Consider the following 26,708-nt stretch of genomic DNA (forward strand, 5'->3'; position numbering starts at 1 on the left):
TAATATATGGGTACAAATTAAAACTGAAAAGAAAATTGGTACAAATTAAAAAAGGGGTGCAAATTAAAAATGGGTACAAACTAAAACTAAAAATATATGATAAAAAATTTAACTATAAATATAAATATACTAATTGTAACATTTTTAACATTAAATGAATATATTTTGAAATAAAAATCATTTAATTGTTGAAATAATTAATGATCCTATTAATATCAAGGACCTTGATCAAAAAATGAAAATGAATAATGTTTTAATCAAAGGAGTAGCAAAAGGAAGAATGTGAACCTAATTTCTCCTATATAAGTATAGTAGTAAAAGAGTATTCACTAAAAAGACATTGGGAGAACAGGAAGCGGGGCTGGGAAGACGACGCCAAAAGCACCAACCAGCCACTTGCCGCTGTAAATTCAACAGCGCCCACCGCATGTAAACTTTTCTTCTTCTTTATTCAACCAAACTCTCACCAGTTTCCCTGCGATTTTTTCAGACTGACACAGAAATGGGATTTGCCACCAAATGGCTGGGATTCGTCACCGCCGTCTGGGTCCAAGCTATTTCCGGCAACAACTACACTTTCTCCAACTACTCCGCCGCCCTCAAAACCCTCATGGGCCTCACCCAGCTTGAACTCAACAACCTCTCCGTCGCCAAAGACGTCGGCAAAGCCTTCGGTCTCCTCGCCAGGCTGGCTTCCGATAAACTGCCGACCTGGGTCATCCTCCTCATCGGCTCCGTCGAGGGTCTCGTCGGCTACGGCGCCCAGTGGCTCGTCGTCAGCGAAAGAATCAAGCCCCTCTCCTACTGGCAGGTAAATAAAAAAAAGAGAAATTAGGTTATCATCATTCCTTTTACTACTTAATTAAAATCCTATTCATTTTTAATTTTTGATCAAGGTGGTATTAATAACATCATTAATTATTTCAACAATAAAATATTTTTTTATTTCTAAATATATTCATTTAATGTTAAAAATATTACAATTAGTATATTTATATTTATGACTAAATTTGTTATCATATATTTTTAGTTTTAGTTTGTACCCATTTTTAATTTGTACCAATTTTCTTTTTAGTTTTAATTTGTACCCATATATTAATTTCTTTTTGTGCCCATATATTTTGAAAGTTTATTTGTATTTGCACCCATATATTTTTTTTATTTGTACTTTTTATTTTGCTAAATGTACCCATGCTAATTATATGTACCCATTCATGTAAAAGTTTTTAATCTTAAAATGTACTCATTCTTAAATATACCAATTTGTTATATGTAAAATATACAATTTTTTTATATAAAATCTATTCAATTTTTTTCTAATCTATTTTTAAACTTATATGGGTACATTCTTTTTTTCTTTGATTTTAAAATGTATCCATGTCAAGTTTAATCGAAAAAATTTACTAATGTTATTAAGCCTAATATCTTTTCTTTTCTTTTCTTTTTTGTGATTTTGAAGAATGTACCCATGTTTTGATACAATTAATTTTTTGGAATGTACCAATGTTTATATATATACACACAATAGTATATTTGTATTTTAATATTTTTAATCCCACAAATTATGGTTTTTTTATTATTTAAAATCTCATTTATATAAACAACTAATTTTTCTAATTTTTAATTTAAAAAATATAATAACGTACATAAAAATAAATTATCACATTAATTTCAAGGACATTAATAAAAAATTAAAAACAAACAAGATTTCAATCAAAGAAAATTCATAACTAAGGACTGCATTTAAAGTCTCCCATCAAAAAATCAGTCGGCACTTTCGTGGAACACTAAAGAGTGCAATCAAACTAACAAAGTCTCCTATAAAAAAATCAGTCGGCACTTTCGTGGAACACTAAAGAGTGCAATCAAACTAACAATTTAGTTTAATTTTTCTCTCAGACGTGTATATTTCTCTGCATGGGCGGCAACAGCACGACGTGGATGAACACGGCGATTCTCGTCACATGCATCCGAAACTTCCCGCGAAACCGGGGACCCGTTTCGGGGATTCTGAAGGGCTACGTGGGTCTCAGCACCGCCAACTTCACCGAACTCTGCGCCGCTCTCTTCAACAACGACCCCGCTAGCTTCCTCCTCATGCTCACCGTAACCCCCTTCGCCGTGTGCGTAACCGCCATGCTCTTCCTCCGCGAGGTCCCCCCTTCTTCCTCCTCCTCCCAAGACAACCGCGACTCCAGATACTTCTGGGTCATCAATGCCGTCGCCGTCTGCGTCGCACTCTACCTCCTCGCCTACGACTTCATCCCAAACCCTTCGAACCTCTTGTCCCTAATCTTCTCCGTCATTCTGTTAATCCTCCTGGCGTCGCCGCTCGCAATTCCTGCGTACGAGTTTTGCACTGCGTGGGCCTCGAAGCCGGACCTGGTCGCGTCAGAGTCAGGTCCAGATCCGAACACCCGATCTGACGAGCCACTTTTGAGGCAGACGGCGGCAGACGACACACAGCACAAGCCAGAGGTGGCTGCTGCGGTGGTGGAGGTGGTGGAGGCAAAGAGGAGGCCGGTGCTCGGGGAGGACCACACCATCTTCGATGCGATCGTGACGTTGGATTTCTGGATTTTGTTCGTGTCGTTTTTATGCGGGGTGGGGACGGGTCTGGCGGTTATGAACAATATGGGGCAGATTGGATTGGCTTTCGGATACGTGGACGTGTCGATCTTCGTTTCGCTGACGAGCATTTGGGGTTTCTTCGGGCGGATCGGTTCGGGTATGATTTCGGAGTACTTCATCAGGTTGGTTTACTCAACACCCACTCTTCCTCTTTACGTATACTTCATCAGGAGAATTAAACTAACTATTATTCATATTTGTTTTGCTATGCTTTTTTTCCTTATTTTTTTAAAAATTATTTTTGAAAATGTCAAGTAAAACCAGAATTATCCTTTTTCAGAAGTGTTTGTTAGAAATTATATGTAGTATCTTTTGGGGTATAATTCTGAAGAAGTATAGGAAGATTCGGATTTTTCCAATAAAATTTTCAAACTAGGAATTAATTAGAACATGACAATTGAGAGGATAGCCGACGGCCTTCATTGTATAATATCTATGCTTGGAAAATCCACAAGCCTTCATTGTCCGAAGATTTTTGCCAACTAACTTTCGGCGGCATACTAATGTGGCCTAAGAAAATCAACCAACATTTAACACTTCTGGTCCCAAATTTGTAATGTCAGGAAAGCTGCAATACCAAGACCTCTATGGAATGCTGCTTCTCAGATTCTAATGGCTGTTGGCTACATCCTCATGGCCATTGCCATGCCCGGTTCACTATACATCGGTTCGATCGTGGTTGGCATTTGCTATGGAATTCGTCTTGCCGTCACAGTCCCCGCCGCATCTGAACTATTTGGTCTCAAGTACTATGGAATTATTTACAACATTCTAATCCTCAACCTTCCACTTGGCTCCTTCCTCTTCTCCGGCTTGCTTGCCGGACTATTGTACGACATGGAGGCTACCACCACGGAAGGAGGTGGCAACACCTGCATCGGCGCACATTGTTACAGGCTCGTGTTCGTCATCATGGCCATTGCCTGAAGACAATTTTATGTATATATCATGTCTGAAATAGTTTACAAGATCAACTATAAGTAGGAGAGGAATACAAAAGAAAAGAAAGTGGAGGAATGGTGCGGACAGAAATGGCAGCTCACAAGCATGTGCAGCTCAGCAAGCATGTGTGCTCCAGTGGAGAAATGATGAGGAGCATAAGTGAAGACATGGCAGCTCAGGAAGCATGAGTCCTCCACTATCTCTAACTTAAACTAATACTAGCTTTACATGATATTTAAATAAGCCCTAGCCGAAAGTAAGATGACAACCAGACAAACCCTACTAACAACCCACCAACTTCAATACTCCCCCTCAAGCTGGATCGAGAGTTCTTCTGGATCCCAGCTTGAAGAGAAGACGATCAAGTTGTGTAGAAGGCAGAAGCTTGGTGAACACATCGGCAAGTTGATCACTGGAACGAACAAATACAGTTTGTAATAGCTTGGACTGAACTTGGTTGCGAACGAAATGACAGTCAACCTCAATGTGCTTTGTGCGTTCATGGAAAACGGGGTTGGCAGCAATATGCATTGCTGCTTGATTGTCACAATGAAGAAGAATTGGTTTGGAGGAGATGATTTCAAGATCATGTAGCAACCTTTTTAGCCAAATTAATTCGCATGCAGTCGATGCCATTGCACGGTACTCAGCTTCTGCGCTTGACCGAGCTACAACAGATTGCTTTTTGCTCTTCCACGTAACTAGGTTACCACCAACAAGAGTGCAGTAACCAGTTGTGGATTTGCGATCAAGGACATTGCCTGCCCAATCAGAGTCTGTGTATCCTTCAATGGTGAAGTGTCCGTTGTTTTGCATGAAAATCCCAGTAGATATTGAGCTTTTCAAGTATCGAAGGATCCTTTTAACTAGTTGTAAATGATGAGATGAGGGAGAATGCATGAACTGGCTTACAAAGCTAACAGCATAAGCAATGTCAGGTCGGGTTATAGTCAAATAGATAAGTTTTCCTACCAACCTTTGATACTCCGATGCATTTTCAAGTTGGATGCCTGAGGTTTCATCCTTGAAATTTGTTGGTAGTGGTGTTTTGGCAGGCTTGCAATGCACCATATTTGCTTCTTCTAGAAGATCTAGAACGTACTTTTGTTGAGTTAGAAACAAACCAGTGGGAGATTGATCCATTTCGATTCCAAGAAAGTAGCGAAGTCTGCCAAGATCTTTGATTTTGAATGTTGAATGTAATGTGGCTTTGAGAGCAGCTATTTCTTCTGGATTGTCTCCCGTGACAATAAGATCATCAACATAAACAAGTACCACCAATCTTCCATGCGTACCAATCCTAGTGAACATTGAAGAATCTGCATTGCTTCTTTTAAAGCCAGATGACATAAGGACAGAACTAAGTTTTGAGTACCAAGCCCTGGGAGATTGCTTGAGACCGTAAATAGCCTTGTGAAGCTTGCAGGCTATTCCTTGTTCCTTCTCTCGTTCATGACCAGGTGGTAGTCGCATGTATACCTCTTCTTCTAACTCTCCATGTAGGAAGGCATTTTTTACATCCATTTGATGTAGAGACCAGTTTGAATTGATGGCCACCGAAAGAAGTACTCTAACCGTGTTCATCTTTGCCACAGGAGCAAAGGTTTCTTTGTAATCTACTCCGAAGGTTTGTGTGAAGCCCCTTGCAACTAACCTTGCCTTGTGCCGCTCTATTTTTCCATCTGAGTGAAATTTTGTCTTATAAATCCATCTTGCCCCAACCACACGTTGACCTTTTGGCAGAGAAACAATGCTCCAAGTTTGATTTTCATCAAGTGCCTTCAGTTCTTCAAGCATGGCTTGCCTCCATACAGGAGATTGGTGTGCCTCTTCGAAGGATCGAGGCTCAGAATTGTGGGATAACTTGGTTACAAAGACAGCATGAGATGGAGAGCTCTTGCTATGAAAAACCATTTGTCCACTAGGATGTCTAGGCGTGTAGATTTCAAAATCATCAAGCCTGGCTGGAGGTTGTCTGTTTCGAGAAGGATTCCTTCGTGGAGGAGGAGATTGTTCAAGTTGAGGCTCTCTCCTTTCGAGAATGACTTCTTCATTGACTTCTTCCATAATTTCAGGAGCTGGCTCTATCTCAACAGCTTCATTTTGCGGTGTTGACAGCCTTGTATCATCAAGAAAGAGAGGGGTAGGGAACACTTCATGTGAGAGCTCCCCCTGAGGTTCATCATCATGCATTTGAAAGAAAGAGTGAGTTTCATCAAAACGCACATCCCTGGATACACATACCTTTCTGGTCTTAGAGTCGTAGCATTTGTATCCCTTTTGGGAAGTTGAGTAACCTACAAATGCACATTTGATAGCCCTTGGATCAAGTTTATCTCGGTGATTAGTTTGAATGTGCACATAGCATACACATCCAAACACACGGAGATGACTTATGTCAATTTCTCTCCCCTTGAGAATTTGGTAAGGGGATTTGAACTTCAAGATTCTGCTAGGAAGGCGATTGATGATGTATGCAGCGGTTTGTATAGCTTGAGACCAGAATTTCTTTGGAACTTTTGCTTGTAACATTAGTGATCGTGTTTTTTCAAGCAAGTCTCGGTTCTTTCTTTCTGAAATGCCATTTTGTTGTGGCGTTCCTACGCAACTTGTTTGTTGCAAAATTCCATGCTCACTTAAGTAAGTTGTCATGTTTTTGGAAGTGTACTCAGACCCATTATCAGACCTTAAGATGCCAATTTTAGAGTTAAAATGATTTTGAATTAATTTATGAAAATTTTTGAAACACTGGAAAGCTTCATGCTTGAATTTAAGTAAATACACAAAAGTAGTTCTAGAGAAATCATCAATGAACGAAATGTAAAATCTGTAACCATCAAAGGACTCTAAGGTGGCAGGTCCCCAAATGTCAGAATGGATTATTTCAAAAGCTTTGGTAGCTCTAGAGAGAGAGTGGGGAAAGGGTAACCTGGTGAACTTAGATTTTTGACAAACTTCACAATCTGGAATCACTTTACAGAAACTAGGAAAAAGAAAAGACATAACATGTGAAGAAGGATGAGCTAATCTCATGTGCCACAGCTGCTCCTTGTTTACAGTGCTTGAGTTTACGTAGAAACCTTTTTGGAAACTTGAAGAGATTTTGACATAGTACAGTCCATTGAGGAAGAACCCTTTACCAATCGTTTCCTTCGAAACTTGGTCCTGGAAAATCACATAGTGAGTTGAAAAAATTGCATGACAATTTAGCAAATGTGTTATTTTTCCTACTGACAATAGTTTGAAAGGAAAAGAAGGGACATGCATGACAGGAGATTCCTTTTGACTCGAGAAAATTTTGAGTTTCCCTCTGCCTACTATACGAACTTTGGTGCCATTAGCTACGGAGACAAAAGAAGGAGTGGAGAAGTTTTGAAAATCATTTAGTAAAGATGCATCGTTAGTCATGTGATCTGTAGCTCCTGAGTCAACTATCCAAAAATCACAACTTCTACTAAGTTCCAAAGCAGTGGAGATAGTTGCAATAATACCTGGCATGTCATTTTGTGACACTGAGTTTGATTGTTCGAGGAAGCCAGCAAACTTGCCGAGCATGGCTGAAGGAGTTTCATGATTTGTTGCTCCTTGTTTCTGTTGCAAGAAGTTAGCAAATTCATTTATGAGAGCAATGGGACTGGAGGAAGAGTTTATCACATTATTGGAGACATTGTCGCAAATAAGATTTCCCTTAGGAGTGTAGGCAGGCTTCATTTGGTTTCTTGGTGCTCTTCCATCGTCATTGAACTTAGGTTTAAGTTCTGGATAAAGAATCCAGCACTTCTCTTTTATGTGTCCAATACCTGTACGACCTATCTTCACACAGTGAGAACACTTTAAGTCTGGTCGTTTTCCCTTGTATGGTCTGGAGAAGTTGAAGGCTCTTGCTTCTGATGGCCTAAAATTTGATTCTCCAACAACCATGTCTGCGTTCATGGCCTTCTTTCTTACTTCTTCACGTTGAATAACGTTGCAGGCCATCTGTAAAGTGGGAAGTTCAGGTGTCATTAAGAGATGGCTTCTGAGGTCTTCATAATCTGGTCCAATGCTGGCAAGCAACTGGAACACTTTGTCGTCTTCAGCACGCTTTAAAAGAATGGTTGTGTCCGTGGTATGAGGTCTGTAGAGATCCAATTCATTCCATTTGGCCTTCAAGTTGCCAAGATGTTGAACAAAAGAGAGATTTCCCTGTTGTAATTCCGTAAGATCTTTCTTCAGCTGAAAGACTCGTGCAGCATTGTTTAGATCTCCATACATGTCTCGTACGGAATTCCAAAGTTGGTGAGATGATACTGAGTAGCTGAAAATCTCAGCCATCTTTGGTTCCATAGAGTTTAACAGCCAAGACATGATGAGTTGATCTTGGGATACCCATGCTGAATAATCCGGTGCAGTTGTTTCGGGGATGATGTCATCCTTTTGAATGAATGGAAGCTTTCCACGTCCTCCAAGAGCGAGAGAAATAGCTCGTGACCAAGGCAGGTAGTTGAATTCGTTTAGAAGCACAGAGCTCAAACGTTGAATTGGATTGGTATCCATGGTTTCGTTTTTTGAAATTTTTTCTGCTGGTATGGCCATAATGGCTCAACTGGTTTGGATTTGGTGGGTGTTTTTTTTTTCGGAAGAACACAGAAGCAGGTCCAAGAGGAATCACTGCTCTGATACCATGAAGACAATTTTATGTATATATCATGTCTGAAATAGTTTACAAGATCAACTATAAGTAGGAGAGGAATACAAAAGAAAAGAAAGTGGAGGAATGGTGCGGACAGAAATGGCAGCTCACAAGCATGTGCAGCTCAGCAAGCATGTGTGCTCCAGTGGAGAAATGATGAGGAGCATAAGTGAAGACATGGCAGCTCAGGAAGCATGAGTCCTCCACTATCTCTAACTTAAACTAATACTAGCTTTACATGATATTTAAATAAGCCCTAGCCGAAAGTAAGATGACAACCAGACAAACCCTACTAACAACCCACCAACTTCAATATTGCCTGTGTTATTGGGTTTGGATTGGACATTTTGCTGTCCATTAGAACCAAGAATCTTTACACGAGGATTCAAGCTGGCAAGAAAACAAGGAGAGTGGTTAATGGGTAAACAAATGTAGCACTTGGGCACCAATTAGCTCTTACTCTACTCGAGTTTATTTTAAGTTTGAATTTCCTTCCCATTAGTTTTAGAAAACGTTGGAATTGGGAGGTGAGGATTGATGGGCTTAATTTTAGCCCAGTGATATCCTCCATTTAGAATTTGAATTAAGTTGGATTTGTGAATTTTTGAGGCCTGCATTATGTTTGATGGGCTTCCTTGGGCTGCGAAATTTGTATTGATTAGTTCTTGTTGGATTTAGTCTGTAATTTTTTTGATAATCGGATTACTTTCCCACCAATAGGTTGGCTTTACGTATTTACCAACCATTCTTTGTTTCTTTTTTGGCCTCTATCTAACATTAAAATATGTTAGTATTGATTCATGATCTTGTCACAATTTGAAGTAATGATCCTTCCGAGTTATTTTTTTACAACTTTTGCTCGAAATAAAAGGTTTTAAGGGAAAACAAGGATATAATTATTATGGAGCTGCCTAAAAAGACCATTGCACCACATTTCGATAGGGTTAGGAACCAATACTCTTCAAAAAATTTAATCCATGAGCCAAAGCTCTAATTGAAACAAAGTTTAAAAATCAATACTCCAATTTTCTCTAAATTAAATACCAAATGAAAAATGCTATTTTCATCTTAAATACGTACTAAACATTTTTGTTTTTAAGTTTTAGTTCAGTTGGAAAAGCTTTCACCTCAATTTAAATTAGTTAAAGTAGACGGTGACTTACGACTAATGCTAGTCTTAGTTTCAACTCTAATTAATATCGAGTTCTATACCAAATTATGATTGACTTATTATGTTGCTTAACCAACCATCACAGGATCCACTCCTTGTGGTCAACATTCGGCCAAATTACATCTAAACCCAATTGTTAAATATTAACCCGTGTCATCTTTTAATTGCATTTGTTGTGACATACATTTGGAAACTAACAATTGTATGTGTTTCAAAAAACCCAAAAAGAGTTTTGAGCCACTTAAAATGCAACGTAGAAAAACAATACAATACAATACAGCATGTAGATCTATACCTATGGTTTTCTCTTACATACCGTGCACGAGTGACAGGTCAAAGCCATCATTGGTCAACCCGTGAAGGCTTTCTGCATAAACACATAGAAACGTACATATCACAAGACATGCAGCCAAAGCATCCTGCGATGTATGGAACTCTAATCCCTTAAAAGGGCTTTTTGATGAGCCGGTTGAGATAAGCTGTGATTTTTTTTTTTTTTTTTCCTGAACATACGATATTATCTATATTAAGGAGAATAATGATAAATTTAATTTTATAATGAACTAACAATAATTTGATTTAAATTTGTATCAAACCTAAATAGACTTGCTCTGCTAAGTTGTTTGTTGTGTCATAATAGAATTTGGACAGGATGTGTTGGTGAGTCTACAATAGAGTGGCAACAAATCCTAACACGGTTACAAATCCCATTTCAAGGCAACGGCGCTCGATCTTCCTCTCCTCCCTGTGTCATCATTATCAACTCTCTCTCCAGGCCTCCTCTCTCTCTTTTCGCAAGCGGCGTTCTGGATGGGCCATTGCAAGCAGAGTCGTGTGCGGGTCCTGAGCAGTGACCGACGATATTCTGGTGCAATTCAGTTCAGAGGGTACAGAGATTGACTGCTGGTTCACTTGCAGCAGCGACTGCAGATCGAATTCGGGTTCAACGCCGCATCGTCTTCCGTCGTGAGCTGTCTGGAAACATGGGCTGGTGGAGATTTCTTCTGTGAATTGTAGTGAGCGTTTGAAATTGAAAAGCGTGGAAAGGAGTGAGGTGGAGGGAAAGAACAATGGAGACGACGAGATGGTGAGGAGGAGCTTGCAATTTCATGGTGGAATTATAATGGCGGAGTGATGTTTTTTGGTTTTGGGTTTGTTTTTATGGTGGAATTTTAATGGCGGAGTGATGGTAGAATTTTAATGGTGGATTGATGGTTGTTGGGTTTTTTATTTTTTCTGTGAGTTTTGGTTGGATTGGAAAGACAGAGATTGGGAGACGGTGGAATTTTAATGGCGGAGTGATGGTTGTTGGGTTTTTTATTTTTTCTATTTGTTTTGGTTGGATTGGAAAGACAAAAATTGGGAGATGGTGGGATTTTAATGGCTGAGCGATGGTTGTTGGGTTTTTGATTTTTTCTATTTGTTTGGTTGGATCGGAAAGACAGAAATTGGGAGAGATGGAGGACGAGAGAGAGGGTGGAGTGAGAGAGGGAGTCGGAGAACGTCTAGTCTAGTCAAACTTGGATTTGAGATAATTTTAAAAGACTTTAAAATTTTAGTGTAGTCAATTAAAAGATTTTAAAGAATTTTAGATTATATTCAAATTTAGATGTAGTCAATTAAAAGATTTTAAAGGATTTTAAAATTCATTCAAATCTAAGTGTATTAAAAAAATTAAGATGTTGGAGGATTTCAATAAGTTGTGGATTTTGTGAGATTTGAGAGCCATAACCAAGACTAAAAAGAATCAAACCCCACCCCCTAAGATTTCAAATTAATCCTTCCACCACAATCCATTCAAATTCTTTAAAATTCATATGAATTTTGTAGGAGTCTTTAATCCTCTTAAATCCTATAAAATCTATCATTTTTAAAATCCTTTAAATTCTTAGTTTGAGTGTGACATCCCACATCGCCCAGGGGAGTGATCCTTAAATGTATATTCACATCTCTACCTAGCACGAAACCTTTTGGGAGCTCACTGGCTTCGGGTTCCGTAGGAACTCCGAAGTTAAGCGAGAAGGGGGCTAGAGCAATCCCATGATGGGTGACCCACTGGGAAGTTGCTCGTGAGTTCCCAAAAACAAAACCGTGAGGGAATGGTAAGCCCAAAGCGGACAATATCGTGCTACGGTGGTGGAGCGGGCCCGGGAAGTGGTCCGCCCCGGGCCGGGATGTGACAGATTGGTATCATAGCCAATCCATGGCCGGAAATGTGTCGACGAGGACGTCGGGCCCCTAAGGGGGGGTGGATTGTGACATCCCACATCGCCCAGGGGAGTGATCCTTAAATGTATATTCACATCTCTACCTAGCACGAGGCCTTTTGGGAGCTCACTGGCTTCGGGTTCCGTAGGAACTCCGAAGTTAAGCGAGAAGGGGGCTAGAGCAATCCCATGATGGGTGACCCACTGGGAAGTTGCTCGTGAGTTCCCAAAAACAAAACCGTGAGGGAATGGTAAGCCCAAAGCGGACAATATCGTGCTACGGTGGTGGAGCTGGCCCGGGAAGTGGTTCGTCCCGGGCCGGGATGTGACATTGACTAAATCCCCTAGTGTTTCACCAAATAATAGATTAATATTAAAAGTATGGATGACAATCCAAACAGTTAAACTCGATAATCGTGGATAACTGTCTGAATGAAACAGATTTAAGAATGAAAATTTGGTTATATTTCGGATATGGGAAAAATTGAAATATTATTCGAATATGGTTATAGGGGTCCTGATCTGTATCCGCTCACGAAACTGACCCTAATAATAGATATTATATATAATAAATATAGTACTGTAATATATATACACACACACACACACACACACACACACACACACACACACACATATATATATATATATATGTATATATATGTATATGTATATTCACCGAACCCATTAACTTGAGAATTAGAAAAATTGCATTTTGTGAGAAAATTAAGAAGTTTTGAATCAAAACCAATAAGAATCCAAGGTGCTTATGGGAGAGATCAAACATAAGCCAATATCATCAATGTATCTATTATTATAATGATGAAATTAGTATGTATCATATTATAATGCCTCAATTGAACGAATATTTTTTTTGTACTGACGAAGATAGTTATAACCGTTAACCATTGGGGAATCCGTTACACGGTGAGTATGGTTATGGATAATCGTTGGCGGTTAATTCACGGTTATGGATTTAATTAATTTTCATAGTTATAGGGATGTATATAACATTTTCATCTCCAAACCAAACCATTGCCATCCCTAATTAAAAGCCTAACCAATCCAATTTTATTCCTATTATCTAAGCCCATTCAGCCTACCAAACAGACCCTAAGATTTTGAATCCCCCTCTCAACGAGAAATTAATTCTTTCATGTCCCAATTTCATTACTTGACAATTATTCATTAAACGGTAATGCACTTTTAGACATATAACAAATGTTATTGAACAATAATATCACTAAAACTAAAACTTATTTACGGAAGAGAATCTCTCCTAATCTAATTAAAGTCATTCTATGTAACCATTTTGGATTTGTTGTACATTTTCTCACACAAGTCATTCTATTCTTAATTGGCACAAATAATTAGTCAAACCCTTGGTTTGTATTTTTCAAATAGGCCAAGCTGCTAGTAAAAAGAGGTCACTAATTGTGACACAATTACCTTATGATATACAACCTAGTTGCTACGTACTGCTAAATTGTAACAATGACATAAAGCTTTACTTTTTATGATATACAACCTAGTTGCTACGTACTGCTAATTCCAATCCAGTACTTACAAAGACCCCAAAAAAATATCACGAGTCCTCCGTACGCAGTTGGGAGCCAAGTCTAATCCCCTCAATAGTTAAGTTCTTAAATAGTTTAAACATGAAGTTAAGTAGACTAAACACAGAAACGACTTTGGGTGTGACCCGTAATATCAGATGATGTTACTCATTCATATTGGTATTGGGTGATGAGTTTATATTTTATATGTGACGTTAATACATAAAAACATGATATATCATGACTCAACTAGGCCAATTCATCTAGTTAGTGAGTGTACATAGTTGCCCCTGTCCACCTGTATTGCTACACGTGAAACTTACTAACAATTTTGATATTCTCCTTAAGCGTCACTACTACAGAGATAAGATGTCTGACAAAATATTTCAAAGAGACTGATGTATGATAACTAGTAAGTAACGAGAAGCGGACTATATCTTTACCCTTCTTAAAAAAAAAAATTGAATCCACCACTAACAATACGTGGTGGTGTTACAATTAAAAACGAATATCATGACCATGTTCTTCTCCACATAAAAAACAAGAATGAATTCACGGTTGGAATGTTTGATGCGTCCATGAACTAATGGCCATCACATGAAGCTTTCACGCTCACACAAACATGTGACCAGCCCACGGACTCCTCAGTGTCCCCTTCGGGCACTGTAACCCTTGTGACCTCCACCTCCTCATTTTCAACTACGTTCTTTTATTTGAACCTTCCATTATTTTGGATTATATTTGACCTAAAAATAAAAGAAGTGGTCCAATATAAACTCTTCTTACTTATAAATTGAACCCATAACCTCAAATTTTCATATTCCATTCTAACAAAAAGTAATATATTTGGCTGGTCTGCATAAGTTTTTCTTTCTTTGTTTTAATGAGTTATTTCTGTATATACGTATCAAACTGCAACTTGTAAGAAAAATAAATGACTCTAACTCAAAAAGGAGCGAAGCAGTGTCCCTTATAAAATCCGTTTCAGATTTGCAGTAGTAGAACATTACACAACTCAGCCTCCAACCTCCAAGCAAAAATGGAAGACACAAATATCACATTTAGCTTCCTATTGTTCTTCTTTCTCCTCGTGGACTCCTCCTCCTTTGTTGTTTCATTTGGTTCACTCTTCTTCCCCCTTCCTCTATCATTTCGTCTGGTTTTTCTACAATTCATAGATGTCCAATTTTCACATGTTACTAATTTTTTTTTTTTTTTTTTTTACTGTTTTTCCACATTGCAGACGGCCCCCTGTATGATCCTACTGCTTACACTGAGGTAAAAGATAAATGCGAACAAATTATATGTGGGAATTGTGTTTTCATCACCCAGATAAATTGTTTTGTTAGGGCAGTGTAAGTTGCAGCCGGAGGAGCCTCTGTACGGCGGCGGGATCATCGTTGATCAGTTGGGAACCTCTACAAGCAGTGGAGTTTATTCACCATCGTTCGTACTGCACAATCTCACCCAGGGCACCATTTACTGTTTCTCCAGTAGGGTTTCTCTACTTTTTACCCCTCTCGTTAATTAACTATTTATTTCTCGGAAATTTAGGGTAAAAAATTGGTGGAGAAACGAAAAAAGATTCCGTTGCCGGGACTTGAACCCGGGTCTCTCGGGTGAGAGCCGAGTATCCTGACCAACTAGACTACAACGGATTGCTGCTATGCATGTCTTGTTCAACGTATTTCTAATATAATAGATGAGCCATGCGCATGCTGGCCTAAGCTTAGCTAGGCATTGTGTCTAAACAAATTACCCAGAAAGACCAAAGCCCAGCCCAGCCCAGCCTATTGTGTCGAAAAAGCTACCAATGCAAGCTATAGGAATAAAACTTAGGTAACCCTGATTCTTGAACTTGCATAAACCAGTGTCGAAGGCTTGAGGTCACTTGTAGATTGCTTAATATCTTTTGCATAAGGAAAACAAAATCACTCATGAACGCGTGACTGCACTGCACTAATTAGAGACTTACAACTTTAGCCACTTGTGGATATGACATTAGGCTCATATGGTTTGTGCTTAATCTAACAGGTTGGGTCAAGATAGAGGGTACAGGCTCAGGTCTCATAAGGGCAAGCCTAAGGACAGAAAATGAAATATATAACTGTGTAGGAACTGTTTTGGCTAAGGATAGATGCTGGTCATTTCTCAAGGGTGGCTTTGTCCTAAACTCGCCATCCCAATTATCCATCCTATTCTTTCAGGTAACTTTTCCTACTCGACATATTTCACTACTTATCTTTTACTGCCCCCCAAAAGTTTCAAAATTTAATGTAAATTTTTAATATTTTTGTTTCGATTGTATATAGAATGCAGATGACAGTGCTGTAAACATAGAAATTGCCAGCTCTTCTTTGCAGCCATTTGGTGTTCAACAATGGAATGCATATCAGGAATATATGATCAACACTGTAAGTATATATATTTTCATTTGATTTGGATCTCTGGTTAATTTAACTATGAAAGACTGAAAGTTGTTAATTTTGTGTAATATTTTCTTTGTTTGTCAATAGAAACGGAAGCGTGCCGTGACGGTTCATGTCTCAGATATGCAGGGAAAGAGGCTGCAAGGAGCGGCAATTGACGTAGAGCAAGTCTCCAAAGATTTCCCATTTGGATCTGCAATTGCAAAGACCATTCTAGGCAATCTGCCCTATCAGGTTAGGATGCAGTCCATACTCGTAGAAAAACTTGCGTGGATATTTGATGTAGGACAGAGTATGGCAGCGGAATTTAAATAATTTAGCGGAAGCAAAAACACATTAAACTTATCTTAAAACAATAGTAAAGGATAATTGGAATCACTCCAGCCACCACTTTTGTTCCGCATCATTATGCTATCGTGTGATATTGTTGAGCGGCAGAACAGTTTAGTTAAAAACTGACATGTATTTAAGAAATAATTTTGATCATCAAATTTAACCAATGTTATCTTAATTTTAAATGAATTGTTCTGATACTCAACACTGTTACGTGACAGTAATTGACCAATATAGGTTTTTCTCATACAATCAAGCCTTACGCTTGAAAGAATTACCCTTTATTCAAAAACCAATCTCATAAGCAACATGACAATAACGAGAATGCTAAGCTAAGAATAGATTTTTATTGTGCTCAGGAAATAAAAATTTTGATCCTCAAATATAAACAATGTCATCATTTAACTAAACTGTTATGTCACTCATCATTGTCACGTGACAGGAACAACCTCACATAAATTTTTGGCTTTTTAGCCAAAATGGTCCTTGAGATATGCATAACTCCTCACTTTGATCCCTGAGATTTCAAATCAATAGAAGTGGTCCCTGAGATTGTCCATTATCCATCATTTTGGTCATTCCGTTCAAAACTCCGTTAAGTGTCCCGGAGCTCTTGGCCGGAAGTTTGGGCAATTTTCAAAACTTTGTAACTTAATCGTTTCTTAACCAAATTCGACCCATAATACATCCAAATGAAGATAGAAAAGTGTAGAATAAGATTATACCATTTAGAAGCCCAATGGTTATCGGAGATGGTCGGAAAATAGCCTCAAAGTTGACTGGTCCGAGGAAAAACTGAAAAACTCGCCGGAAACTGGGCAAATTTTAAACGTTCATAACTTCTTCAATACTCAACTAAATCAAGTGATTCAAAAAACAAAATCATACTTCTCGACGAGAAAAAGATAATGGTACCTTTTTCAGTGGTTAAGTCTCCGTGTTTTTGCCGTAAAATAGCTCGAAAGTGGCTAACTCAAGACCAAGACAGACAATTTCGAGCCGTTTTCCGGCCAAAAAAGGGCTATTTAGCCTCTGAAAAAGATACCATTATCTTCTTCTCGTCGAGAAGTATGCTTTTTGTTTTTGAATCATTTGATTTCGTCGAGTATTGAAGAAGTTATGAACGTTTAAAGTTTGCCCAGTTTCCAGCGAGTTTTCCAGTTTTCCCTCGGATCAGTCAATTTTGAGGCTATTTTCCGACAATCTCCGGCAACCATTGGGCTTCTAATTGGCATAATCTTATTATACACTTTCCTATCTTCATTTTGATATATTATGGGTCAAATTTGGTTAAGAAACGATTGAGTTACAAAGCTTTGAAACTTACCCAAACTTCTGGCCAAGAGCTCCGGGACACTTAACGGAATGACTAAAATGATGGATGGTGGACAATCTCAGGGACCACTTCTATTGATTTGAAATCTCAGGAACCAAAATGAGGAGTTATGCAAATCCCAGGATTCATTTTGGCTAAAAAGCCTAAATTTTTCTCGTAAAATCGAGTCTTAAGTTGTTTATGCAATGCATCAATATAATTGCTAGCTAAGAACAAAATTTACAATCCAGAATTGGTTCGCAAAACGATTCAATGCCGCGGTGTTTGAGAACGAACTGAAATGGTATGCAACGGAACCTGAACAGGGCAAAACCAACTACACCGTTCCAGATCAAATGCTGCAATTTGTGCGTGCCAACCGAGTCATTGCTAGAGGTCACAACATATTCTGGGAAGATCCCAAATACACGCCGCCATGGGTTCGAAACCTTACCGGCAGCGAGCTGCATTTGGCGGTAAACTCCCGAATCCAAAGCCTAATGAGCCAATACAGAGAAGAGTTCGTCCATTGGGACGTCAGCAATGAAATGCTTCACTTTGATTTCTATGAGCAGAAGCTTGGCCCCAATGCCACATTGCATTTTTTCGAGACGGCACACAAATCTGACCCTTTGGCAACCCTTTTCATGAATGATTTTAACGTGGTCGAGACTTGCAGCGATGTAAATTCGACCGTTGATTCCTACATTTCAAGGTTGAGGGAGCTTAGGCATGGTGGAGCATTGATGGATGGGATTGGGCTAGAGGGTCATTTTACAGTACCAAACCTCCCTCTAATGAGAGCAATCCTTGACAAGTTGGCCACATTAGGCCTTCCCATTTGGCTCACAGAGGTTGATATCAGCAACACTCTAGACAAAGAAACACAGGTAAATAAGTTGTTACACATAGTAACAGAAACTACGGTAGGACTGCCTGATTAGGATAGCTCTCACACAAAATGAGATCAACATCCCATGCTTTGGTGAGAGTGTCATACATATGACCTGGTCAAGCGTTCCTACCCAAGTTTTTCTCTACATAAAGGGCACGAAAAACTACGTGGAGTTGTTCCAACCACTTGCCTAGTTACAAAATGACATGTGTTCAACTTTAATGTTCAGATTTTAAGCGAAGCATTTGGCACCACAGAAACAATCTCATGTAAAATTATTTTCTACTCCGGGACTAACCTACTACATTTTTTGTTGTTGTGCATAGGCAATTTATCTAGAACAAGTTTTACGAGAAGGCTTCTCACATCCATCGGTGAATGGGATAATGCTTTGGACTGCATTGCATCCTAATGGGTGCTACCAAATGTGCCTAACAGACAATAACCTTCATAACCTACCTGCTGGTGATATGGTGGACAAGCTCTTGAAAGAATGGCAAACTGGGGAGGTAGAGGGCCAGACAGATGAGCATGGATCATACAGCTTCTATGGTTTCTTGGGTGAATATAGAGTAAGTATCAAGTATGGCAATAGGACTTCAAGCTCAACATTCTCACTGTGCCAAGGTGAAGAAACCAGACATGTTAGCATTCAATTGTGATACAATTGGATATCATATTCGAATGGACTTCGTAATCCTAAGAAAATAGGTTTTTTAGCTTACTAATTCTTTGATTCCAGTTAGTAAGAGGGATCTTGAACTAAGAAATAGATTCTAGAAGCTAAAAAAGGGTACTGAAAAATTAACGATACTTCTTTATCTTTTGAATTGTTCTACCGGATCGGTCGCTCATGACCTTTGGTCTCCACCTCGACCTGATGATAAAATGGGTTATAAATTTTGTCTCACTAGGACATGTATTTCTATTACTAGGAAATTCATAAATGAAGTAGTTAATGGTGGAGTTGCCATTTGTAGTGACAAATCTTGTATGTGTTCCTAAGAAAAGGAAGCTGTCCATTTTTGGGGTCTCTTAGGGGTGTGGAAATACATAAGAAAAGGTATAATGACAGACCGAAAGGCTCGACTAAAAGGAATCGACGGAGAAGTTTTGTGTTATATATGATTCGAACTTAGGTGCAAAGCGGACAACATTATTTTATGACGAACTTGGCTACGCCCATATCTCCTAACTATATAGAGATTTAGTTTCAGCAAAAAAGTAGAAAATCGACAATTTAACAAGGAAAATCTATACTTTTGTATACAATGGTTTTAGATAACCTACCGTTTAACCCCCTGAACTATTACTCGAGTTAAATTTGTCATCCTAAATGTGAGATGTAGACTACATAGGGGGACAATGTTCTGCATATTAAAGCAACAACACAAAAAGAATTTAAGATGGGCAAAAGAAATACTAAGAAGACTCTCTCAAAAGTCGGACTTTTTATGGACTCTCTGTCACCTCATCTTTTTGGCACAATTCCCGTGCTAATATTATAAAACATTATATCGAAAACATGAGGTGACGGAGACTCTCACTTTAGAGTCTCCTTAGCATTTCTCAATGGGCAATTAAGGATTCTAAATTCTTTAGAACCTCAAGAGTTAATGTTCTTCTACACAGTTAGAATTATTGAGTAAACTACAGATTGACTCCTTGAATACTACTCCAGTTAAAATTGACCTTCCGAACTACTTTTTGATAAATTAACCTCCTAAACTATTTGAAATAAAAAAATTAACTCCTCACTGTCAAAGTCGATGAAATTTCATTTACTTTGCCTTCAAATACTGGCACGGTTTTACCCTCAAGAGTTAATCATGTGCTAGTATTTGACGGTAAAATGGATTGAATTTCATTGAATTTGATGGTGAGGAGTTAACTAACTAATTTAAAACAGTTCAGGGAACAAAAAAATAGGGGAACTTTAACGAAAAGCTCCCGGTAGTGTTTATTTTAACGAAAAATCACATTTTTACTCTAAAAAGTCAATTCTGGTACTATTCACTTACAACACCTTTTTGTTATTTTCTTTAAAACTCAAAGTTTTCAAGCTTTTTTCATTAATTTTCCAAAAAAATAATCCAAAAGATCAATTTTAACTGGAATAATAATTCACGAGATCAAATGACAGTTTACTCAATAATTCTAAGTAGAAGAACATTAACTCCTGAGGTTGTGAAGAATTCAGAATCCGTAGTTGCCCATCGTAAATTCTTTTGGTGCTGTTGCTTTAATATGCAGAAATTGTCCCCCTGTGTAGCTTGTATCTCACATTTACTCCACACCAACTTCTTTACTACTTTTCTAAGATGCCATGATTCCCAGCAGACTGACCTTTTGATACTTATGTAACAATTGCAATTAGGCCAAATTGGTGAATCTGCTTTCTAAAGTTTAGTCAAATTTGTCGACAAAAGTAGCGCACGAGTGACAAATGTGACGGAGAATACAAACTTTTTGTAAGTATGGAAACACCTCATATGTGACCCAAATATGTATATTTTGCTGAAAAATTCATTAAAAAATGCAAATGTTAAAACTACATGCATCAAATTAGAACTTCGCCCAAACTACATTGGCCCAAAATTATAGTTTGAACTTGTAATTATGCACTCAAAAAAAAAAAAAAAAAAAAAAAATTCTAAGGGAAGGGTCATTATTGTTTGTGTAATTATCCTACACAAACAGTGGTTAGGATATAATTGAAGGGTAATTATTGTTTGAGAAAAACTTGTCCAGGCACCAAGAGAGGTCATTAGAACGCAATAAATTGAGGATTTGATTCCGGTGGGAAGGGAAGGACCCACATTTTACTTAATGGAGAAACTGCTTAATACTATAGCATTATGAGTCCCCTTGTTCATTAAAATCTGATTGGCTGCAGATCAACATACGCCACCTTGAGTAACTTCCGTCATCACGTAAATAGTTTGTAACTCAAGTAGTTAAAATCATTTATATAGTCATCTTTAGTTTTCTCTGCCTGATATCACTTGTATCAAAAGAAATGACAAAAAAAACTTTGATTAAGACTAATTAAGCTGTCCGCTTACGCTAGTTTACATAATCACTATGCGAATTTTGCTAAGATTGGTCCAAAAAGTGGTTTGATGTTATGAAAATTTTCAAAGGTGAGCCAAAAAGAGCCTATATTCTCATCTCAACAATGTCAACATCATGTTCCTTTTATGCAAATTTTCGGAAGAAAAGTTGATGGTGTATGATTACATCAAACATTAGAAGGTAGCTAATTATGTCATTTGCACAAATCCGCCACTTTTCCTCCAAATCCCTCTTTATTTTAGTTGTGAAGATTTGTTTTGCATTTGTTCTTGGGTCCCCAAAACCCACTGACGATTAGGTTATTTCCCTTGAAAATCCAACCTACGATTTCAACCCCAATGCACTCTCTCACCAAACAAAATAATAACATGGAAATAACTTAGGGTTTTGTACCACCTCTTGTCTATAACGCTCATTGTATGAACGCAACATGGTATGAAAATTTGTCATACATAAGTTTTGCTCGATATTGAGTAGGAATGAGTGAGCAAAAAACGAGTTCTAAACTCAGTGTAACTCCCATGAACACGACATATTTTCTGATCTTGTAACTGCACGTATTCAAAGCTTACTTCAACACGTGCTTGAACACTCACAAATCGTAGGAAAAAAAAATTTAGAGAGAGATTAAACATAAACTTGAAATGCCCGCAAAGTGGTGCATCTCAAACGGAAAGCAGCCTACAGTTTTACTCACGCATTCGATTATACACTTCCTTTTCAAGAGAAACCTTCACAAGCCACACACAAATTCTCTTTCTTTTGATACAAAATCAAAGCAGAAACAAAACCCAAAAACAAAAAGGCAGTCGAAGACCAAAAGAACGGTTTTCAATCCTCATTTGTTGCTTTAATAAGTACATAGCGGCGGAACCTTAGACTTCAGAGTTCAGACAAGCTTTAAGTGGGAAAGAAAAAGGGCACTTACTACTACATGAAGGACTTGAACTACACCTCGGAACGCCAGTGTGACATTCCAGATTAAATATATGACGCTAATGTATTAACTTTTCCACGTAGCATTGCATAATTAATTTAGTTCGAAATGTTAACCTATTCAAGGATCTCCAGATCTATGCTTATTTTCAACTCCCTAAAGCATTTTGTCTCTTACCATGCCTTTCCTTGTCTATGGGTACCTAGGTATCCAAGCATTTCCTCGTTAGAACCTTGCCCTTAACTTTATTTATGGGCTATGTCATCCCCTAAGGTGCTGCTGAATGGAGGGATATTTTTAAGATCTTTGAATGATCGATATATCATGGCATGGATCGAACTGCTTTTGAGAGACTGACATTTTAGCATTCTTGTTTACATACGTGCTCACTGCGATAAAAAAGGGTAACGAGCAACTTTTCTGATGTGTATGTTGCAATGATATTTGGAGGGAATGTTGATGGATTTTACAATCTTGATGAATCTGTCAGCGTTTCCTACCAAAGGCAAAACTCCGGTGACCACTCAAAACCTCGTGAAGAATTTACATTGATGACCAACAAGCCAAGGAATCATAGAGTCCGAGGAAAACTTCCCATTGTCTTACATTTATGGTCACGTGCTATTCACATGATGGATTAAATGTTCACACTCGTCTCATGGTGCATGAAAGTCAAGGGCTACAGGCAGAGACAGGACAAGAGGATAAATAAAGCTGCTGAGGCAGTGAGTGAGTGTAGAGTAGGGAGAGGTACTGCCTTAGGTGAGTCTCCCATGGCCAAACCAGCTAACCATGACCCATCTGCCAGCATTGCTTCACCAGCCCCCGTGCCGGAACCTGCCCCAGTACCCGTACCCGCACCTGTACCAGAACCAGACACTGCACCGCCTGAGCCGGCACCGGAATTCGAATAAGTAAACCCGGGATCCGACCCGGAAGTAGCAGCCCCTTGTGATGGTGTTGCTGTCATTGGTGTTGTTGAATCTCTAGAAGATTTCTGACTGCATACCCACATGATCAAATGTTAGAAGAAACCATATAAAACCAGCTAATTAATCAGAAACCCTACAAAGTGACAGTCCAAAGTGATGAAAATAATACATAATCACATGCAAAAGCAATCTTACCAACATAAGTTAATTACATAAAAACCCAAATATTATAAATAAAATACCCCAAAACTTAATCAAACATCAAAAAGAGAATCTTTGGCAGCATGGCATTGGCAATTAGCCACTAAACCACCCACAACAAAATGAAAATCACAAAAAGAGAGAATATTAGATCATATTTATATTTTAATTTTTCAAGGAATAATCATTAGCTTGTTGGGATTTTATAACATGTCAAAATTTATAAGGTCTCGTATATGAATTCAGCTCATAAAAATTTAAATGTAAATCCCTGAATGATGAAATACGTTCAACGAAAGTTTGTGAAGCAATAAAGCAAAAGCATATAGCTTTAATCTTTTTACCTTGGAGAAGAGGGGCAAAAGGTCACCGTGTAATCAGCACCAGTGCACGTAAACGTACTTGTAGCATCGTCGTAGGCGTAGCTATATGACTTGGGGCACGCCGCCTTAAACATCTGCGAGTAAACCGACGGGCTACAAGTGTTAGGTGTAGCATACGCGCCGCTGCAACAGTATTCGGGAGTTCCAAACGCCTCGCACGCGCTCTTACACGCGTCGCCATCGCCAACCCTCAACTCGGTCGGACACATCCTGTTCAGATCCGTGGAGCACCCGGTCGAAGCGCACTGACCCGACCCGCCAGTCCCTTCGACAAAAAGGGGCAAGTTGTACCCGTCTACTAGGCTGACGTCGTAGAAGTCCTGACCGCCGGTACCAAGAGTGAACTCGGCTAGCGTCGCAGGCGGGGCGGCTCCGGCTCCGTTGCATTCCACCTGGCCGGAGCCACAGTCGCCGGTGGTGCAGGACCCCGAACCGGATCCGTCAAAACTGCAGCCTGTTCGGGCCCAGAAACGACCTGACCAGCCGGTCGGGGCTTGGAATGTGCGGGCTGTTTGTTGGGGGAGCTCGAATCCGGTAGAGTCGAGCGTAGGACTGTTCGCATTTGCGAGAATGCCGGGCCATACTGTGTAGTCACATCTGTTGACGAATGTGAATGTCGTCGCTAAAACACCTGAAACACAAAATACATAGGAGGGAGAGAGAGAGAGAGAGAGAAAGTTGTGAACTTGTTAGTGAAAATGTGAGTTTTGACAGAGACCCAGATGAAATTACGGAAAACCCATGAAAGCAGAGAAGCCGAGAGAGTGGAAGTTTGGAGCTTTACCTGTGGAAGCCATGGCAAGTAAGAGAAGAAGGCTGAAAGTGAATGAAGGTGAAGATGTAAAGAAGGGATCCATGTGGAGTATCTTATGATTTTTCTGAGTTGGGACCTTTTTCTAAAACAGGGAGGAGGTGGAGAGTGGGAATGAGCAGCGACGGCCTGTGAGGGAGGAGGATGGCGGTGATGTGGGAGGCTTTGGGAGTGAGGACAATGCAGGGGTTTAGGGAGGGGGAGGGAGGGAGAGAGAGAGAGAGTGATTGGAGGAAGGAAGGGAGCACTTGAATGGGGTTCAATATGACAGCTAAAACGACAAAGTTGTTATGGGGGATTGAGCATGAGAGACGCAAATCAATTATAAAACAGTAGCTAACTAGCTATGCAGTCCCTCTGACGGGAGAGATTTTTCAGTGTTCCCGTTACACGAGATGGTATACCACGTGTCTCAATATAAATGGTGGGTCATATGTGTTAAAATATTAATAACTTAAAAATTAAAATTTTCCACCACTTGCATTGAGACACGTGGTGTACCATCCGTGTTCCCGTCACACCTAAAAATTTTCCCTCTGACGGTCTCACCTTTTATGTTTTACCATTTTTTTTGTTTTTACGAAAACTAATGAAAATGTTTTAAAAATTTTAAGTTTCAACGATAAGAATAAAATAAAAGATAAATAGTATAATAATTGACTTTTTAATATAAAAATATAATTTTTCGTTAAAGTAAACAGTATGAATAGCTTTTTGTTAAAGTTCCCTTTTTCTTTTCCTCAAGATTATGACTAGGGGTGGTTTGGTATGGGATCCCATACCGAAACCCTTGTCCCGATTCCCAAACTGAAATTTTCGAGAATCCCAAATTCAATACCAATCCCAAACCAAATTTTCGGGAATCCCAAAATAATTTCGGGATTTCGGAAAAAATCGGGAATCCCGAAATGCTTTTGGGCTTTTGGACTAAAATTTGACATATTATGCTTTTGGACCCAAACTGCCAATTTGTTATTTCTACTAATTTGCCCACTGCCCACTGCACATAAATTAAGTTTCAATCTACCCACTGCCCATTTGTGCACAAAGTTTCAATAATAACAAAGTTTCAATTTGCCCACCACACAAGCATTATGCATGCAATAAAAATAAATTAGGTACCAAAGCCAAAAGCAAAAATAATAGTTACAGGCCAAGGTTTTAAAATAAATAAAGTAACAAACTCAAAAGCAAAAATAATAGTTATAAGCCAAGCTGGGTGGTGATTCTGGTGAAGGAAGGCTGGTGGCACAGTGGCTGCGCTTCAAGCTCTTGATGGAACGGAAGTGAAAATTGAAATGGGGGATCTGACCTAAAAACAAAGGAACGGCACGGATTAAATCTAAAACAATGAACGGTTGAAATAATTCTCTTATAATTAAAAAATAATATATATATATATAATATTTATTTCGGTTCGGTATGGGAATACCGAAAAAATGGAGATGCAATACCGAATCCCGTACCGAAAATTTCGGTTTGGTTCGGGATGGCATACCGAAAATTTCGGGAATTTTGGTTTGGGATCAGGATTTTTTCGGTTTGGTTTGGGATTTTTGGGATATTTTTCCAGCCCTAATTATGACAAACAATATTATACTGATTGTTACCACAAAAAAAAAAAAAAAAAAAAAAAAAAACAATATTATACTGATTATTTAGGGGAAGAAAATAGAGTACATTCTTTTTTCTTTTTCTTTTTCTTTTTTTTTTCAAACAAGATTACTTCCATAAAAATTAGTACTAGATCTAAAAAGATCTAGCAAAATAACAACAAATAAAGTAACATGTCCCAAACAAAAAGAGAGCTGCAACCCAAAATACAACGAGAGACCCACACAAACTTAGACTTGAAAGCGGCAAAAACAAACAACCAAAAAAAAAAAAAAATTATCTCAACCAGCGTAAACCAAACTCCAAAACTGAGAAAGTAGATAACAAATCCAAGTCTCCTTCACGAACCCCCTGCAAATAAACAAAGTACCTTATGTATAGAAAGTGAGGCTAAGGGGTTATGTAAAATACCCATACTGTGGTGAAGGCCGCAAAATACTTGGCCTCAATGGGAATCCGACATGTCAATTGCTGGAAGGGAGGTGAAGGAGGAAAATGGATCTGATATCCAATGTGTGATTGGAGTATGCAAATCTGAACATGGGATGAGGTGGGGATGGAATAACACTGCTAAGACTGTCTCCAACTCTTGGATTAAAACCTA

The 26,708-nt window shown here is 38.8% G+C and overlaps 3 protein-coding genes and 1 non-coding gene across 4 annotated transcripts; 2 read left to right on the forward strand and 2 right to left on the reverse strand.

Annotated features, from left to right (window-relative positions):
- Window positions 1–305: 305 nt before the first annotated feature.
- LOC137725919 (protein NUCLEAR FUSION DEFECTIVE 4) lies at window positions 306–6,556 on the forward strand. Its single transcript, XM_088694623.1, has 4 exons — window positions 306–404; window positions 491–811; window positions 1,900–2,753; window positions 3,195–6,556. Exons 2-4 carry the CDS (start codon window positions 503–505, stop codon window positions 3,556–3,558), a joined length of 1,527 nt encoding a protein of 508 aa, XP_088550749.1. The 5' UTR covers window positions 306–404; window positions 491–502; the 3' UTR covers window positions 3,559–6,556.
- Window positions 6,557–14,078: 7,522 nt separating this feature from the next.
- On the forward strand, window positions 14,079–19,138 carry LOC137723728 (endo-1,4-beta-xylanase 5-like). The gene is made up of 8 exons (XM_068462923.2): window positions 14,079–14,300; window positions 14,423–14,457; window positions 14,534–14,672; window positions 15,214–15,386; window positions 15,492–15,593; window positions 15,696–15,842; window positions 17,508–18,146; window positions 18,478–19,138. Exons 1-8 carry the CDS (start codon window positions 14,219–14,221, stop codon window positions 18,811–18,813), a joined length of 1,653 nt encoding a protein of 550 aa, XP_068319024.2. The 5' UTR covers window positions 14,079–14,218; the 3' UTR covers window positions 18,814–19,138.
- Window positions 14,765–14,837, reverse strand: TRNAE-CUC (transfer RNA glutamic acid (anticodon CUC)). The gene has a single exon. It is a non-coding gene; the product is annotated as a tRNA-Glu (tRNA).
- Window positions 19,139–22,695: 3,557 nt separating the features above from the next.
- Window positions 22,696–24,838, reverse strand: LOC137725761 (thaumatin-like protein 1). The gene is made up of 3 exons (XM_068464542.2): window positions 24,464–24,838; window positions 23,641–24,310; window positions 22,696–23,164 (listed from the first exon to the last, which is right to left on the reverse strand). The coding sequence occupies exons 1-3, from the start codon at window positions 24,534–24,536 to the stop codon at window positions 22,843–22,845; spliced, it is 1,065 nt and encodes a 354-aa protein (XP_068320643.2). The 5' UTR covers window positions 24,537–24,838; the 3' UTR covers window positions 22,696–22,842.
- Between the last annotated feature and the right edge of the window lie 1,870 nt (window positions 24,839–26,708).

The sequence above is a fragment of the Pyrus communis genome, chromosome 5 (assembly GCF_041283825.1).
Source record: "Pyrus communis isolate YQ-2024b chromosome 5, ASM4128382v1, whole genome shotgun sequence".
NCBI classification, from domain to species: domain Eukaryota; kingdom Viridiplantae; phylum Streptophyta; class Magnoliopsida; order Rosales; family Rosaceae; genus Pyrus; species Pyrus communis.